The 14,632-nt window shown below is 35.6% G+C and overlaps 2 protein-coding genes across 5 annotated transcripts in view; one reads left to right on the forward strand and one right to left on the reverse strand.

Moving 5' to 3' along the window:
- Positions 1 to 9,294, forward strand: part of LOC117182808 (GPI mannosyltransferase 2) — an 88,547-nt gene extending 79,253 nt beyond the window's left edge. The window contains exon 3 of one of the 2 annotated variants that reach the window (XM_033376210.1): positions 8,987 to 9,294. In XM_033376210.1, coding sequence (XP_033232101.1) covers positions 8,987 to 9,040 — 54 coding nt within the window. In that variant the 3' untranslated portion in view covers positions 9,041 to 9,294. Of the gene's footprint in view, positions 1 to 8,906; positions 8,951 to 8,986 lie in introns of those variants that run through there. The other variant, XM_033376264.1, reaches the window with a different exon arrangement.
- LOC117183143 (ADP-ribosylation factor-like protein 6-interacting protein 1) overlaps positions 1 to 14,632 on the reverse strand; it is a 30,668-nt gene that overhangs the window by 11,763 nt on the left and 4,273 nt on the right. For all 3 annotated transcript variants that reach the window (XR_004466324.1, XM_033351230.1, XM_033351141.1), the window contains 2 exons: positions 7,270 to 7,403; positions 6,897 to 7,134 (listed from right to left, as the gene is read on the reverse strand). Coding sequence is in view for 2 of the 3 variants with exons in the window: in XM_033351230.1 (XP_033207121.1) it covers positions 6,897 to 7,134; positions 7,270 to 7,403 (372 nt within the window). In the remaining variant the exon portion in view is untranslated. The remainder of the gene's footprint in view (positions 1 to 6,896; positions 7,135 to 7,269; positions 7,404 to 14,632) is intronic.

A 14,632-nucleotide genomic window follows, 5' to 3' on the forward strand; every position in this document is an offset into this window, starting at 1 on the left:
GGGGAGCATAGTAAGTGGGTTTCGTGGAAATATAGCTTTGAGTTGTTAGTCCATTCAAGGTCGGATCTCAGTGATTATATTAGGCATACGCAGTTAGCGAACGCATTATCAGGATCAGCTTCCAACAAAATAATAGCTTTCCCTCCCAGCGAAGAAAATTATTCCAAGGCGTGGAAATCATTATGCGAGGCTTATGATCAAAAACGAATAATTGTCGCGGAGCATCTTGATGCTATCCTTGATCTTCCAGTGCTTTCGAAAGCGAATCCCGATGACCTTTCATCACTCATTGATAAAGCGCGACAGCATATCAGCATGCTTAAAGATGTCGATATCGAAATATATGAGCAGATCGGCATACGAATAATAGAAATGTGCCGACCACCGGGAATCTTGGCAAAATGGCAAGATAGATTAGACGTTGCAAGAAGTGTGATCGAGAGCACTACACGTTGTTACATTCGGAAAAATCACCCCAGTCGATCGAACAAGACCCTTTTCAAAGTAAGGAAAATTCAAAAGCTTCCACTTCTACAATTCCGCAAGCATGACTATCTGGTCAGACCTACGCTTCCAAAGCGTTCCCTTCAGATTCTCAATTAATGAATACGGCGGTAGTAAAAGTTCAAAATGACAAGGGAAATTATTTCATGGCACGAGCATTACTAGATTCTTGCTCTATAGTTAATTTAATTACCGAAAATTTCGCAAATTCATTGAACTTATCTAAACAAACGTGTTCAATAAATATCGGGGAGGTTAACAGTTTATGCATGGTATCTAATGATTACATCAAAGTCAAATTTTGTTCGAATTACAATAATTTCAAACGCGAGTTAAATTTCTTAATAGTACCAAAAATAGCCGATCTATTGCCAAGTGAAACATTTCCTAGGAATTTCTTTGACATCCCTAAGAATTTACAATTAGCGGACCCTCAGTTTCATATGCCTAAGCCAGCCGATTTATTGATAGCTGCAGGTATAACCTTATCAGTGTTATCGGTAGGTGAGGTTAAACTTCCACACCATAGGGCTCAAATCATCTTACAAAAAAACAACTTTAGGTTGGATCGTAGCTGGAGGATCAGACAGTATTATAGCATCTGCGGGGGCTTCCTGTAATGTTGTAAAATTGGATAAGCTCATCGAGCGTTTTTGGGCTATAGAAGATTTTGACCATGAACCTTTAAAGTCTCGTGATGACGTCGCTTGCGAACAACACTATGTAGATCATACCCAACGTGATGCAAACGGAAGGTACATCGTTCGCCTTCCTTTTCGGGATAGTAAATTCAAGTTAGGCGAATCTAAAGGTCAAGTATTAAAACACTTTTATTCGCAAGAAAGAAAGTTCGAATCCAATCCACAATTAAAGTCAGAATACCATAAGGTAATGGAAGAGTATGTTTCACTCAACCACATGACTCTATGTGAGGAAACCAAGGAGGGATGTGATCTTCCCCATCACGCTGTAATCAAAAGATCCAGTGAGACCATGAAGGTTAGGGGAGTATTCAACGCGCCAGCTAAAACTTCGACAGGCATTTCACTCCATGATGTTCTCTTGACAGGTCCCACGATTCAAAATACAGTTTTCGAACAAACTCTTCGCTTCCGAACGCATACCTATGTCATCACCGCGGACATCGAAAATATGTATAGACAGATACTGGTTCATCCAGATGATAGGGCGTTTCAGAAAATTTTGTGGTACCATCAAGTTAAGATTGGGACATTTCAACTAAACACCGTAACATTCGGGACCACCTGTGCACCGTTTTTCGCGATTCGCACATTACGCCAACTTGCTCTCGATGAAGGAAAGGATTTTTCACGTGCTAGAAATATACTTCTACGCGATTTTTACGTTGACGATTTGGTTTCCTGTGCAAACTCAATCGAAGAAATTCTAAGTATTCGGGACGAAATGATTGAACTGTTAGCTCGTGGTGGCTTCGTTATCAGACAATGGTCGTCCAATCATACTTCGGTTCTACACAATATCGATACGAAAATTTTCAATTTAGATTACGGCATCAAAGAAAATCCGATTCAGAAAACTCTTGGAATAATTTGGGATTTCCAACGCGATATTCTCACCTACATAATACGATCAATCAACGCTCAAAACTCTTCGACCAAAGGTAAGGTCTTGTCGGAGATTTCAAAAATCTTTGACCCGCTTGGTCTTTTAGGGCCCGTAATTCTTTACGCGAAGGTCCCAGTTGGTTGGCTCGGCCTGAAAAGGAATGGCCTAGGTTGGTTGAATTCCCATCGATCGAGTTCCCTGCTGTAAAGGCAGGTACGTGTCTGCTCCTCGCTGGAACTTGCGATTACATTTATTCTCGCGTCTCATCGTTCAAACGTCTCACCAGACTCGTTGCTTATTTTCTACGTTGGAAAACTCTAAAGTCTCATAGAAATCGCCCACTATCATGTCGAGAAATAAGCGTTGCAGAACGTAGATTGGTAGCGATGCTCCAGCGTGAAAGATTCCCGGAAGAGATCAATAATCTATAATCAAAAACATCCTTTTTTGATACCTAGCAAACACCCTATTACCGATCTTATCATCCGCGAATGTCACGAAGACAATAAGCATTCAATCGACTTTATACGCTCTCAGGGAGAAATTCTGTATTTTGAATGGAAAAACCAAATCAGGAAAATCATCCAGCGATGTGCCGAATGCATTCGACAGCGACCTAGATTGATGCAGGCTCAAATAGCTGTTTTTCCCGAAGCCAGGGTGACGGAAGCTTCAGCTTTTAGTCGCACGGGGGTAGATTTTTTCGGCCCGATTCTCATCAAAGAAAAGAAGTGTCTATAGCGCTACATATTGAACTCGCAACCGATCTCTCGAAAGAAGGTTTTTTTTGCAGCATTGCGTAGATTTATCGGCCGAAGGGGGGTTCCAGAAGATATCTATTCGGATAATGGAACAAATTTCGTAGGGCCGATAAGGAACTTCGTGAGATTTACTCATTGTTGGACACTGCAGAGTTTAAGCACGCGATAAGAGTTTTTGCCTTGTCTAAACGAATTGAGTAGCACTTCAATCCACCGTTGTCCCCTCATTTCGGCGGGCTTTGGGAGGCGGCAGTAAAGAGTTCCAAATATCATTTAGAACGGGCCTTGAAAGACCAAAAACTTAAGTATGAACAACTGATCACGCTGTTAATCGAAATCAAAGCAATATTGAATTGGCGACCTTTATGCGCTCTTTCAGCCGATCCCAACGATCGGTCCGAAATAACATAACACGATTGTGTTTATTACCGTTCGCGTAATCGTAAGTCGGTCGGTTATAATCTATTTCAAGAAAATTCGAACCGTAGTCATTTTCATGATTGTCAATTTTTAAGTCGACAGTAACAGGAGGGTCTTGGAAGAGTCGAGATGGGTCAGAGATAAACTGTTGATTTTCTCTGACCCACCTCTCTCTCCACTCTAGACTTCTCTTATAGTCAGATAGTATCCGTATTCTCTCAACAATATGCTGCCTGATGGTCAGCAGCTTTAACTTGTTAATAGTGTGATAACGAGTCCGGAGTTCGCGCGCAAACTTTCAAACCTTGGCGGTAAAATTCTTGCCAGATGTGATGTAGTCAATCACACACTGAATGCGGGACGCGTACTGTCTTGCCCAGCCTATCTTTATGCCGATTTAAAGCATTCGTCTTTTAGTCTTATGATCAACAGTTGGTTTTGTTTTACGGTTCGCATCAGCCAAAGCTCTCGCTGGTTGTTGTTTCACCGGGTCATAAATCATCGCTCTTCCTCTATGGGTTGCCTGCCCGCGGTTGGCCTTAGTGTTGCCTCTGTTTCTATGTTGCCGACTTGTTCTGGCTGTGATGAGTAGGCCTTAAGCTTACGTAACCCCGTTTTTGGATTACTTCGGCATGGTTTCGCAGACGTTGATGCGAAAAGTGCAATAGCTCCGGTAATTTGTCGCACCACAGAGCTTGCAGTCGTGCCGTGTAACCCCGTTCAGGGGCCACAATCGCATCGTAGCACTCTAGTACGTCGCGATTTAGTTCCTCCATCCAACTAAAAGTCCCGAGATTCCATCCATCCATCGCATTGAATCCATCTTCTTTGGCTCCCCCAGCTCTAGAATGGTCGGCATTGTCGGGAGCCCTGCACGTTCTGTTGTTTTGAACCGAACTTACTACAAGTATGTTTGGTGTTGTCATTGTTGTTCCCACGAGAAACTGGGGAAAGGGGTTCGTCCATCATTGTAGAGCCCCGCATGCAAGGATAAGGCTGCGTACTCTGAGAGGTCGCCCGATATCCCAGAGTCACCGTTCTAGACGCCTCACCCAGGTGCCCTTCAGCTTTCAGCACGGTTTTCACACCTCCGCTTGGTTCAGGAACCCTCTATCCGCAACCCAAGGACGCGCTCGGTGGCGTTCGCGCGACCCGAGGATGTGTCTTAGCATTTCGTTGACACGCAGGGATGCTTGCGCGGGGGAAATGCAGAATGCGGTCGTCTTTGTAAAGTTCTATTTTTAATTACATTCATTGAAAATAATTGTGAGCATACTGAAATAAGATAATTAAAACTCTAGTTGCTATTAAAGTTTTATGCTGAAAAGTTGGTCGCCCTCCAAGCACCCCGATATATATTTCGTATCTGCCGGCCTACGTGACGTACCTAGAGAATAAACAGCTATACACCTCTGTCACTACTCCCGCTCTCCAGGTGAAATAGAGGTGGAAGCGGACCATGTGTTCTCAACGGGATTTTTTCTTAGCTGAGCATGTCTGGTGCAAAAATTAACTTGACTGGAATAAGGCAGAAAAATGCAGTTTTTTCACATTTTATTACAAGCTCCGCAGAATTATGTTATGCCTGCTCATTTTAACACTTACCATAATTTTTTTAAATAATTTCTATTTCTTTAAGTTTTTTTCGACCAATGATAAAAAATATACACCTTCTCTGAGTAGCATTAACATTATCCCAAGAATTAAAAAGGATCCATGTCGAGCTTAACTTGGAGTTCACTATTCGACTTTGAGAAGACTCGAAAATGAGTACTTCATTATAAAAATGTAACTTTTTACTGTAATAATACAGAAAAGCGTATTTCTTGGGAAATTTTTCGACAAATTTCATTAGTTTCTCTTATGTTGATAAATTTAAGTTACTCCAGAACCAATTACATTTGATAAAAATTTGCAAAAAACTCCATCTACACAATAAAAATTATTAAAATAATTATCAATAAAGTAAATCGATCGGGTTGATCTTCCATTTCAAGGACCCGTCCGAAACTTTAGCTTCTTTACATTATCCAAAAAGTACTGAATCTTGTGTTTTGTTTTCGTTATGTTTTAAAAGATGAAAAAAATAATCAAAAACAAAATTGTTATAACGTCATATTTTACCTGTTTACCTTTTAATATTTCCACAAGATGAACAAGGATTCGATCAAACTATTTTTCACAATGTCGAGTAATTCAAAATTTTCGTTACAATTTCGGTATTTTGAATACGTAACCTCAATTTTGTTTCATTTCGGTTAGGTCCCTGTTTGATTTAAGTCACGGAAAAAATTTATTCGTAAAAAAGTCACGAACTTGTAGCTAGGTTTCGGATACAAGATAAAATAATGAAGCACTGAATCGTTATTTCTATGAGAAATGTACGGATAGATTTCGAAGTTTTTTATGAACAGCTCAAATTTCCTACGAAGAGTTCCTGAACATTTCAGACCTAATATGAAAACCAAAAGTTTTATTTGTGCGATTTAATGTATATTAATTTATAAATTCGGAGGATTCAAACGCTCGAAAGACTGCTGATTCATTAGTTTCTAAACATAAATCAATAATGCCTAAACACGCGCAGCCATCGAGGACAAACAATATGGGTTTTATAAAACTTTAAGCCGCTTATCAGACGAAATCGAACCACGCAGGCGAACCTACCTACTAGTTCCCAGATTTGTCGGGCAAGCTCGTGAGTGCTCTGAGAATCTTTTCCCAATCACTCGTGATATTTTTATAATTATTCACGGAAAAAAGTGATAAACCGCTTTAGAATTTTCACATCGAGTTCTTCAATTCTTGATCAAATTTCGCAGATTATTTACAAGAATACATTAATATCCGATGAATTTTTCTGATATTGGAGACCTACCTACTAGTTCGTGAATTTCTTAAGAATAAATTTTTTCCATGTTTTCCAGTCAAAAGTTACATTTAAATAATTAACAACGAATTGAATCAACCGTACTGACAATTGATCCTCGTTTAATGGCTGTTTTTGGGGCATGCTGGATGTAGTACCCCTATGCCCCTTTAAACCCAACAAAATAAAAAAATCAATCCATATGTCCCATTCCGAGAATTGATTTTAAGAGGTCCCTATAATTTGCACGCATTTGATTGAAAATTACGCCTTCCAATCTGACATTTGTAAAAATGGAGCCTTCTCCCTTCTAATTCTGCTAGAGAAATAGTGGGGATAGGAGACACAATTTAACATTTTCCAAAAGAAAAAAATGTATTCATTTCTTTGGGAACCTGCCAAAATGAGCCTTTCCCTTAAACGAAATTCGAACTTTGCCTTTTTTAAACTACCCTTCTGCACATGCTCCCGGAAATGCTCCTCGAAGAGCTTCTAAGATGTCTCTACAACTAGAAAGAAGATCTTATACCGGGAGTTGAGTGTAGTTCTATTCTTTATAGATTCACTATTTCTGAACGCCTACTCAAATTATTTATTATATTAATTTAAACACTCCTTCGCCTTTCACATAGTGAACTTTAATTTCTAGTTTTCTCCTATTACAATAACCATGAAAGATTTTTTGTTAAAAACAACTTCTCAACTTGGGCGATTGATTCGTAAATTAATAAAATAGCAAAACCGAAAAAACTTACAAAATTTGGACGGTTATTGCGTGTATTCCAAAGAATGTTCCAAGCATTTTGCAATCGGAATATAGTGACAGATAACCTCTGGCAAATATCGTCGAGTTTGCGTTCCTTTTTTCCAGTCCAACTGTTCGCAGAAAAAAATGTTGACGATACTACAGGTACAAGATAGTCAATGAGTGCTGCTATAAGTAAACTAATGGCAAGCATTGTAAGCATCGCTGGTTCCAGAATCCATATTAAACTATAAATAAATATAAAATATCATAAAAATATTCGTCAATAAGGCTTTGTTTATTTTTGTCATGGCTAAGCTTCCAAACCCGGAAAAAATGTCGGGCAGCAGTCAATTATCTTGTAAGGTACAATAAAAACTTACGAAAAAAATAAAGTCACTAATCCAACAATAAGACCAGGATACCATGGTCGTTCCCAAAATAAAACTGAGTGTAATGGAAGTATGATTTCTCGCCAGCATTCCATTCTTCTCTTTAACTGCTTTGCGTATTTCTCCTTGAAATATATCAAATACTTTATTATACAACAACTTATTAATTAAATTGGGATTTCTAAGAAATTAAAAATCCTTTCTTGTAATAATTTCTGCAATATTTCTCTTATAGCTGCTAATGTGCATCTGAGTACTCTAAAATAACTATTTATGATACAAGTGCGCAAAACATGTTATTGCTTATGAGTCATAATTTCTCAACATGGACCGTAAAGGCGTGCAGCACGAATCTTAGGCTCGCGCCCAAGCCAGAGGAGGAGTCGAAATGACAAAAAAAGTTTTAATTAAGAAAGTCAGGAATCGTCACAAATGGTTAGAAGTTCTGGTGATTTCTGAACATTTCTTCAACCACTTCTGACGAGTCTGTTTATTTCTCAGATATGTTAATCCACGAACTATCAGGTAGTACATATACGTACACATTACGTAAGAGCATTTTCTCAAATTTTCAACCCCCCGCCCACCCCTTCGTAAAAGATCGTAAGTTTTTCAAGATATCTCCCCCCCCTCCCCTTTTTATGTAAGTTTTTTTTAGTCGAAGGGGATAAAATATATGTATGATAAATAAATAAATAAAATATCCCTTATTTATTGCACAATAATTTTATTTGATTTACATAATTATTTGTTTACATAATGATTTTATAATCAAACAAAATTATAATATTTTACTTTTCATTCAAAGAAAAACGGTTGGTTAGCCAATTATCTATAGAATGTATCATTGGTATCGAAGGTTGATCAGACGATACAGTTTAAATCTAAGTCTTCTTTAGTCTTAATCTTAAGTCTTCAGATTGAGTTTGAATTTCTAGATTTCCAATTCAATCAATTCTGCATCATTTACTTGTCCATTTTCCTCAAGCAAAATGCACCATTTTTCGGACCATTGAATTTTAAGAATCGACTCGCAGTTTTTCATACTTCAATTCATTTTAAGTCTCGTCTAAAATGTACTTAATTATTAATTAAGTACATGTTAGACGAGACATTGCGTGAATTAAAATATGAAAAACTGCGAATAGTGTGTAAGGGAATTCATTCTTGAATTAAATTAAATATATTTTACCGTCTTTGGAACATCTTGTAAGGAGCCAGACAAGAAGATATTTTCTTACGTAATTTGTACATAATAAAATTTTGTCTGAAGAGGAAGAACACAGTCCTCTAAAGTATAGGAAATTCCTGTAAAATTTTACTTCAATTGACCTAGCCGTTCATTAAGTAAGAGGGTTTTATTGTTTTGCGCATTTCAAAATGAGATTGAATTCACAACGGCGCAACAGGCTGTCATTTTGGTCTAAGCGTGGAAAATGTTATTCTCTCTCATGAAATCTTTATATGAGTTGAAGATTTAAGAAAATAATTATTAATTAAAAATAAATAAATATATAAAAAATTGAATTAAGATTGTGTCATTTTTTTAAATTTATTATATGTCCCACTTATTCATTCTAATTTCACAAATTTTTATTAAAAAAACAACTTTTTCTTGTTTTTTATAGTAAGCTTTCGATAATGGCAACTATATATGTGACGCGATCCAAAAAAAAGGGACCTACTAGGCAAAAATGAAATTTTACAGGTCGAGCGATTGGAGAAATCTCGAGCACGAGGCGTCGGAGCGGAGAAGTCTTAGAGGGGAATTCAGACACCCTCACTCTTTACAGTTTGGCCATGTTTCCCCACTCTTTTCTCCTCCCGTTCACGATCGAGTCCAAGTTATCCCGTCTATTGTCCTGTGCTGTAGAATTTTCGTTACTTTAATGATTATGTGCGATATTTTTAAATTACATGAAATTATTTTGAAACTAAAATGAGATAACAATGTTACTTATGAAATAACTGTTAATGTCATATGTTTTTAATTTTTCTCAAAAATATCTATAAGTTATTACACAAATTGTATAGTTTCTGTCCAAAATTGCAATAAAGTTTACTAATTTTTAATATAATATTAAGTATGTGAATACATCATAAATTTTTAATAAATATTAGCACAATGAAGCAATATGGAAAAAATGGTAACAAGATTTTTTATAGGGAAATAAGAAATAAATGTCGGAATTTAGACGTGAAAATGGAAGTTTTAAAATATGTAAAAGAAGAAATATAAACATAAGTTGAATTTGTATAATTAAACTTTGCAAATGGTATTTTTGAAATTAAATTTTGATGAACATTACATCCTAGAAATTAAACTTTATTGATGAAACTACGTAAATAAATTAAACTGGGTTTCAAAAAAACAACTTTTTTCTTCTCTTGACTTTTTTCATATCGGGCGATCTTGACGTCAAATTTTCATTTTCGATTGATTTTTAAAATGTTGTAAATGATTTAACTCTTGTAACTTTCTTTTTACGAAAAAGTCATAGGGATAATATGTTCGGCTTCCTAGTACTACGAATAGCCGTACATAAAAATTTTAAATCTTAAAAAAATTGTTTTAAAAGATTTGGAAAATGCTCTAACTTTTTCTATCCAAAATGGTTGGTAAACAAACTTATTCTTTCGTCCGGGTCCTTAAAAGGAATGTCAAAGCTCTATTTGATTCGTTCATTTCTTCAAGAGTTATCGTGTTAACGGACGGCCGGACAGCCGAACAAACCTATAGACAGACGCCATCGTCAAAGCTAGATTTCAGCATGAGGGGGTTTCAAAACATGGAGATCCGTTAAAAAACTAGTGGTATAAAATTTCGGACAATCCTAATACTTTCTCAATCATAAATGATGAGAATGTAAAAACGCCTTGAAACCATTACAATGTGAAAATAAATGTTCAAACATAGATTTGAAAAAAGAAACGTTAAATAATTTGTATTTGATATAGCTGTGAACATTAAGTTTTTGATTATTTTTGGATGAATTTATTAAGTTCCTGTAAGAGAAAAAAACATAGTGAATAATACGGCAGAATCATACGTGTCACTTTAAACTAAAAGTTTAAGTACATAAAGGCAATCAAAACTTGATTTTATTTGTTATATTATTATATCTCTATATATTGAATTTTGGAAACAATTTCTTGATGGAAACTCTCCTTGAAAATGACACACTTCAAACCAAATGACGAAATTAAATCTTTCGAAATAATATTAATATAAATAAAATTAATATTAGTATCATACAATAATTTTTTTGTCAATCTTAGTATCAATAGCAACTGAATCTTTCCTTTTGGTTTTCGCAATAATCGAAGGCAAAGCTCTACGCAGGTAACGCGCTGAGTAGTGGGGGAGCTGGTAGGAGAAGAATAGTAGATGAGGCATTAAGCTTCCGCTGCGCATGCGTTCACACACTTTTTTTCAATAATTTATATCATGTGAAATAATGCAGATACAAAATTTCTGATTGCATCCCTAGAAAGCACTGTAAAAAAAGATTTGTGTAAAATTACACAGTTTCGGAAAATTACATATTGTATCATTGTAAATATCATACACTTCACTGTATGATTTTACAAAAGTGTGTGAAATTACATCCTCTAGCGATGTAAATAAAAGGACCCTCGAACAGCAGTGTAACATTAAACACTCGATAAAAATAAAATTACACATTCTATCGTACGAACTTTACATTCAGAAGGAAAAATTCCGTCGCAGCGTGTAATACCATGCTTCGGTAAAATCACTTTCTTGTGATTGAAAATTACAGGGACTAGGAGCGAAGAGTCGTTCGCCCTTTTCTCTTCTCTAGCCAAAGAGTCTCGGAAGGCAGGTCAGCCTCTCCTCTCCGCAGTCCTCGAGTACAGTGAGTTAACTTGGTGTCACGAGTTCCGTTGTGGGGAGACGAGAAGTGATATCGGGGAGTCTCCTATCGGAATGGTTGAGCAACTTTTGGTCAGCTGTGGTGCTCGACTCTGCTTACGTGAAGGAAAGGGAAACAGGGTGAACTTCGAAGCCTTGCAATGCGCAACGCGAAACTCAAAGGCGCGCTTCTTGGTTGCCGAGAGAATTCGCAGCGAGACTGGACGCTACTTGAATCCTCTGCATGAAGAAGCTCGCCGCGAGCTTCGCGAGCCTTGTCGAGAACAGGCTTAGCCAAGAGCGGAGTTTGGGCCCCCTAAACTAAATTTTTTCATTATTCAATCACCTTTCCCCCCACTCTTTTCCTATACGTAAATCCGAAGCCCCCGTCGGAAAAAATCAAAGCCTCTCCCGAGAAAAAATCTTACCTATGTCACTGGCCGAGGAAATTCCACAATAATTTTTAAAAAAATTTTATTCCAAGTTACCAGTATCTTTGTACTGGCATGAAATAATGAAGAACGTCCATCATTAAACAAAATTGAATAATTTTCTATTAAATCCTTTTATTTTTAAATAATATATCCTTCACTTCTGAACAAGAATTTGAACTTTCTACCAAAGTAGTTTAACTTTAAACCAAAAATATAAATTACAAACACAACACTAAATCAAAATTTATTAATTTAAATTAGATTTAAATGCAAATTAAAAATCGTATTTAACGTCCAATAATCAAATTGATGCAAAATCCTGTTAAAAAAATTAAAAAACAAGAATCCAAGAACCAAATTTGGACAGCAACGAACAAACAAAAACATAAAAACCCTATTGTAATCTGAAAAAAAAAACAAACAAAAAACTTCAGACAAAAATAAAAAAGAGGAAAGAAAAATGAGAAGGCATCCAACCACATCCTCTTCCTTCTCTTTTTCTTCCTTCGAATGTTATTTTATTCTTATTTGATGATAATAAAAATAAAAAAGACCGAAGAGCTTAGCTAAATGATACCGAAATCAATATCATAATGATATGCAACAAAAATGATATCGAATTCAAGAGCATTTTGATAGGCCGGAGTGAATGATCGACTTTTTAGATCATAATGATCTGATTCGAGATCGTGTATGAACTCAAACTAAGATGGCTGGCGTTCTTAGAGTGTAGTTGTGTCTTGCATGCAGTTAGAAACTATTTTTAGGTCATTTATTTATGATACCAGTAGCAGGAATCATTATGATGTTGAGAGTCAAATAATCATTAGAGCAAAATGTTCCGCACAAAATTGATCCCTTTTTGTTGCTGTGCTGGTTCTGTTTTTTTACATTTTATGGAAGTATTCTACGTTATACGCTTTGAAAGAACTTGAAGCTCCTTATTTGAATTTGATCCTGTGTTATTTATTACTTAAATGAATACCATGCCAAACTTGACGATTTCAATAAAAATATCTTTTTATCTCTTCATTAAAAGAAGATTTTAAAAAGTCCTTCAGCATCAGAATTAATCCAATTGTACTGAAAAATAAAAATATTCAGTTCATGATTCAATCTAATATTCATCAGGAAATGAGTTTATATTGACAATGACAGTACTGGTTTCATACCCAATTGTCTCGCCGTCTCAAAATTCGAGATAAGTAGTCAATTATTTTTCATACTTTGGCTGTTCTTATTAATCAATAAATAATATAACAAGATTAAAACAGTTAATATTTTTTAAGAAAAAGAAATGCTGTCTCCTCTTAAATGATAAAATTATGTTGCAAATAAATTAAGCGTAATATTGTAAGAAAAGTTTAATGACAATCTGTGAGTATAATTATAATTATTAAATAGAGGAGAGTACTCGAATATGAGATATTCTCGTAATATGTGCAAGCGGGGTATCGGCTAAACTAACAGACCCACTCTGTTGATTCTATCACTAGCTTGTAGCCCTTAAAGAAAGAGTAATTTCGTGGTATGGTCCATTTTTCTTTGGGCTTCTAAAGATTATAGGCGAACTTTTTGTGAAATCGATGGTGATCGAGTTCTATGAAGGGAATTCTTTAAACCCTTATTTATCATTCATTAAATATGTATTTAGCAGTAAATTTGTCTGGAGTGATTGGTATTGAATAACTCAGTAGGAAAATATCTATAGTGTTGAAGTTTTTCATTGTACAGGTCAGGCATAGTAAGTGCATAGTTGCACAGTGTGGTTCTCGTAATATGAGATACCTGTGGTTTTTATAACACTGTATCTGTAAGGGGGAAATTGGATACAAAAGTGTGTGTGACTACTGAAAAAAGTAAATATATCTAAATAACAGTAAATTTATACTTCGGAAACAGAATGAACTCGACCCGACTTTGGATCGCGAATTCGATATAACGGCTCGAGATCGGGTCGGGTTTTCGACCCTCCTTCGGAAGATGTGCTCTTCTTATTTGAACCTAGCGGAGAGGGAAATTCGTCAGTGGGTTGACGTCCCGCCTTACCCCCTGACTGCTCCAAGGCCTGGTTAAACCGGTTATGGCTAGAGTGAAAATCTTGAAATATATTTTCCCCGTAGATAGTGGAAGATTTGTACTTTGGCTTAGAATTAAATAATTTGAAACATGGACATGCTAATATGCCGATTATAGAAACTATTTTCAATCTTCATTCAATTTAGAAATGTTTGAAATAAAAAATAATTTATTCTTCAGTATGTGGCAATATTGCACTGTTTATTTAAAAGCAGCAAATATAAATCACAAATTTATTAAATGAACATCTTACAGCTGAATTGTCGTGAATAGATTGCATTCTACTGATTTTTCAAAATTTCAGAGTTCAAATGTTTGGAAAACTAACTGAACGAAACAAGAAAAATTTTGACAAACAGATGATATTGTTGGAAGAATCTTCAATTTTCAAACAAGAAAGATGAATTTTGTACCACAACTAATAAATTGTCAATCCAAAAGACTAATTTTTAACAAAATAGTGAAATTTTCTATTAATTATATAAATGTTTAAGAATTTAGGTATACTTTCCTTCCTACAGTTGCATTTCCAAACCAAATATGTAGGATAAATTCTTAATAAAAACTTAAAAAATTAAATTTTCAATAAAAAATGGAATGGTTAAATTGAGACTTAAAAAAGTAATATTTAACCTAAAAAAAGAGTTTTTAACACAATATTTAAGCCCCTCAACCAATCATCTGCAATTTTAACCAAGTAAGTACAACATTTAATGAAGTACTTTAATTTTATACATAAGAGCTTACGAATACTCATTTTTCACCAAATACATCAACTTTTAGACGAAGAGGTAAATTTTCAATCAAGAAGAATACTTGAATTTTCAGTTATAAAATATATATATAATTAAAAATTTGTCATAATGACAACCGCAGGATTTCGCCGGAAGCGGGTGCTAATCTGAAAAATTGCACCCGCTTCCAGCGAAATCGCGGTAAAATTTCAGCCATAACCACGTCTCACAAC

Source organism: Belonocnema kinseyi, chromosome 1 (genome assembly GCF_010883055.1).
Source record: "Belonocnema kinseyi isolate 2016_QV_RU_SX_M_011 chromosome 1, B_treatae_v1, whole genome shotgun sequence".
In the NCBI taxonomy this organism is placed as follows: Eukaryota; Metazoa; Arthropoda; class Insecta; order Hymenoptera; family Cynipidae; genus Belonocnema; species Belonocnema kinseyi.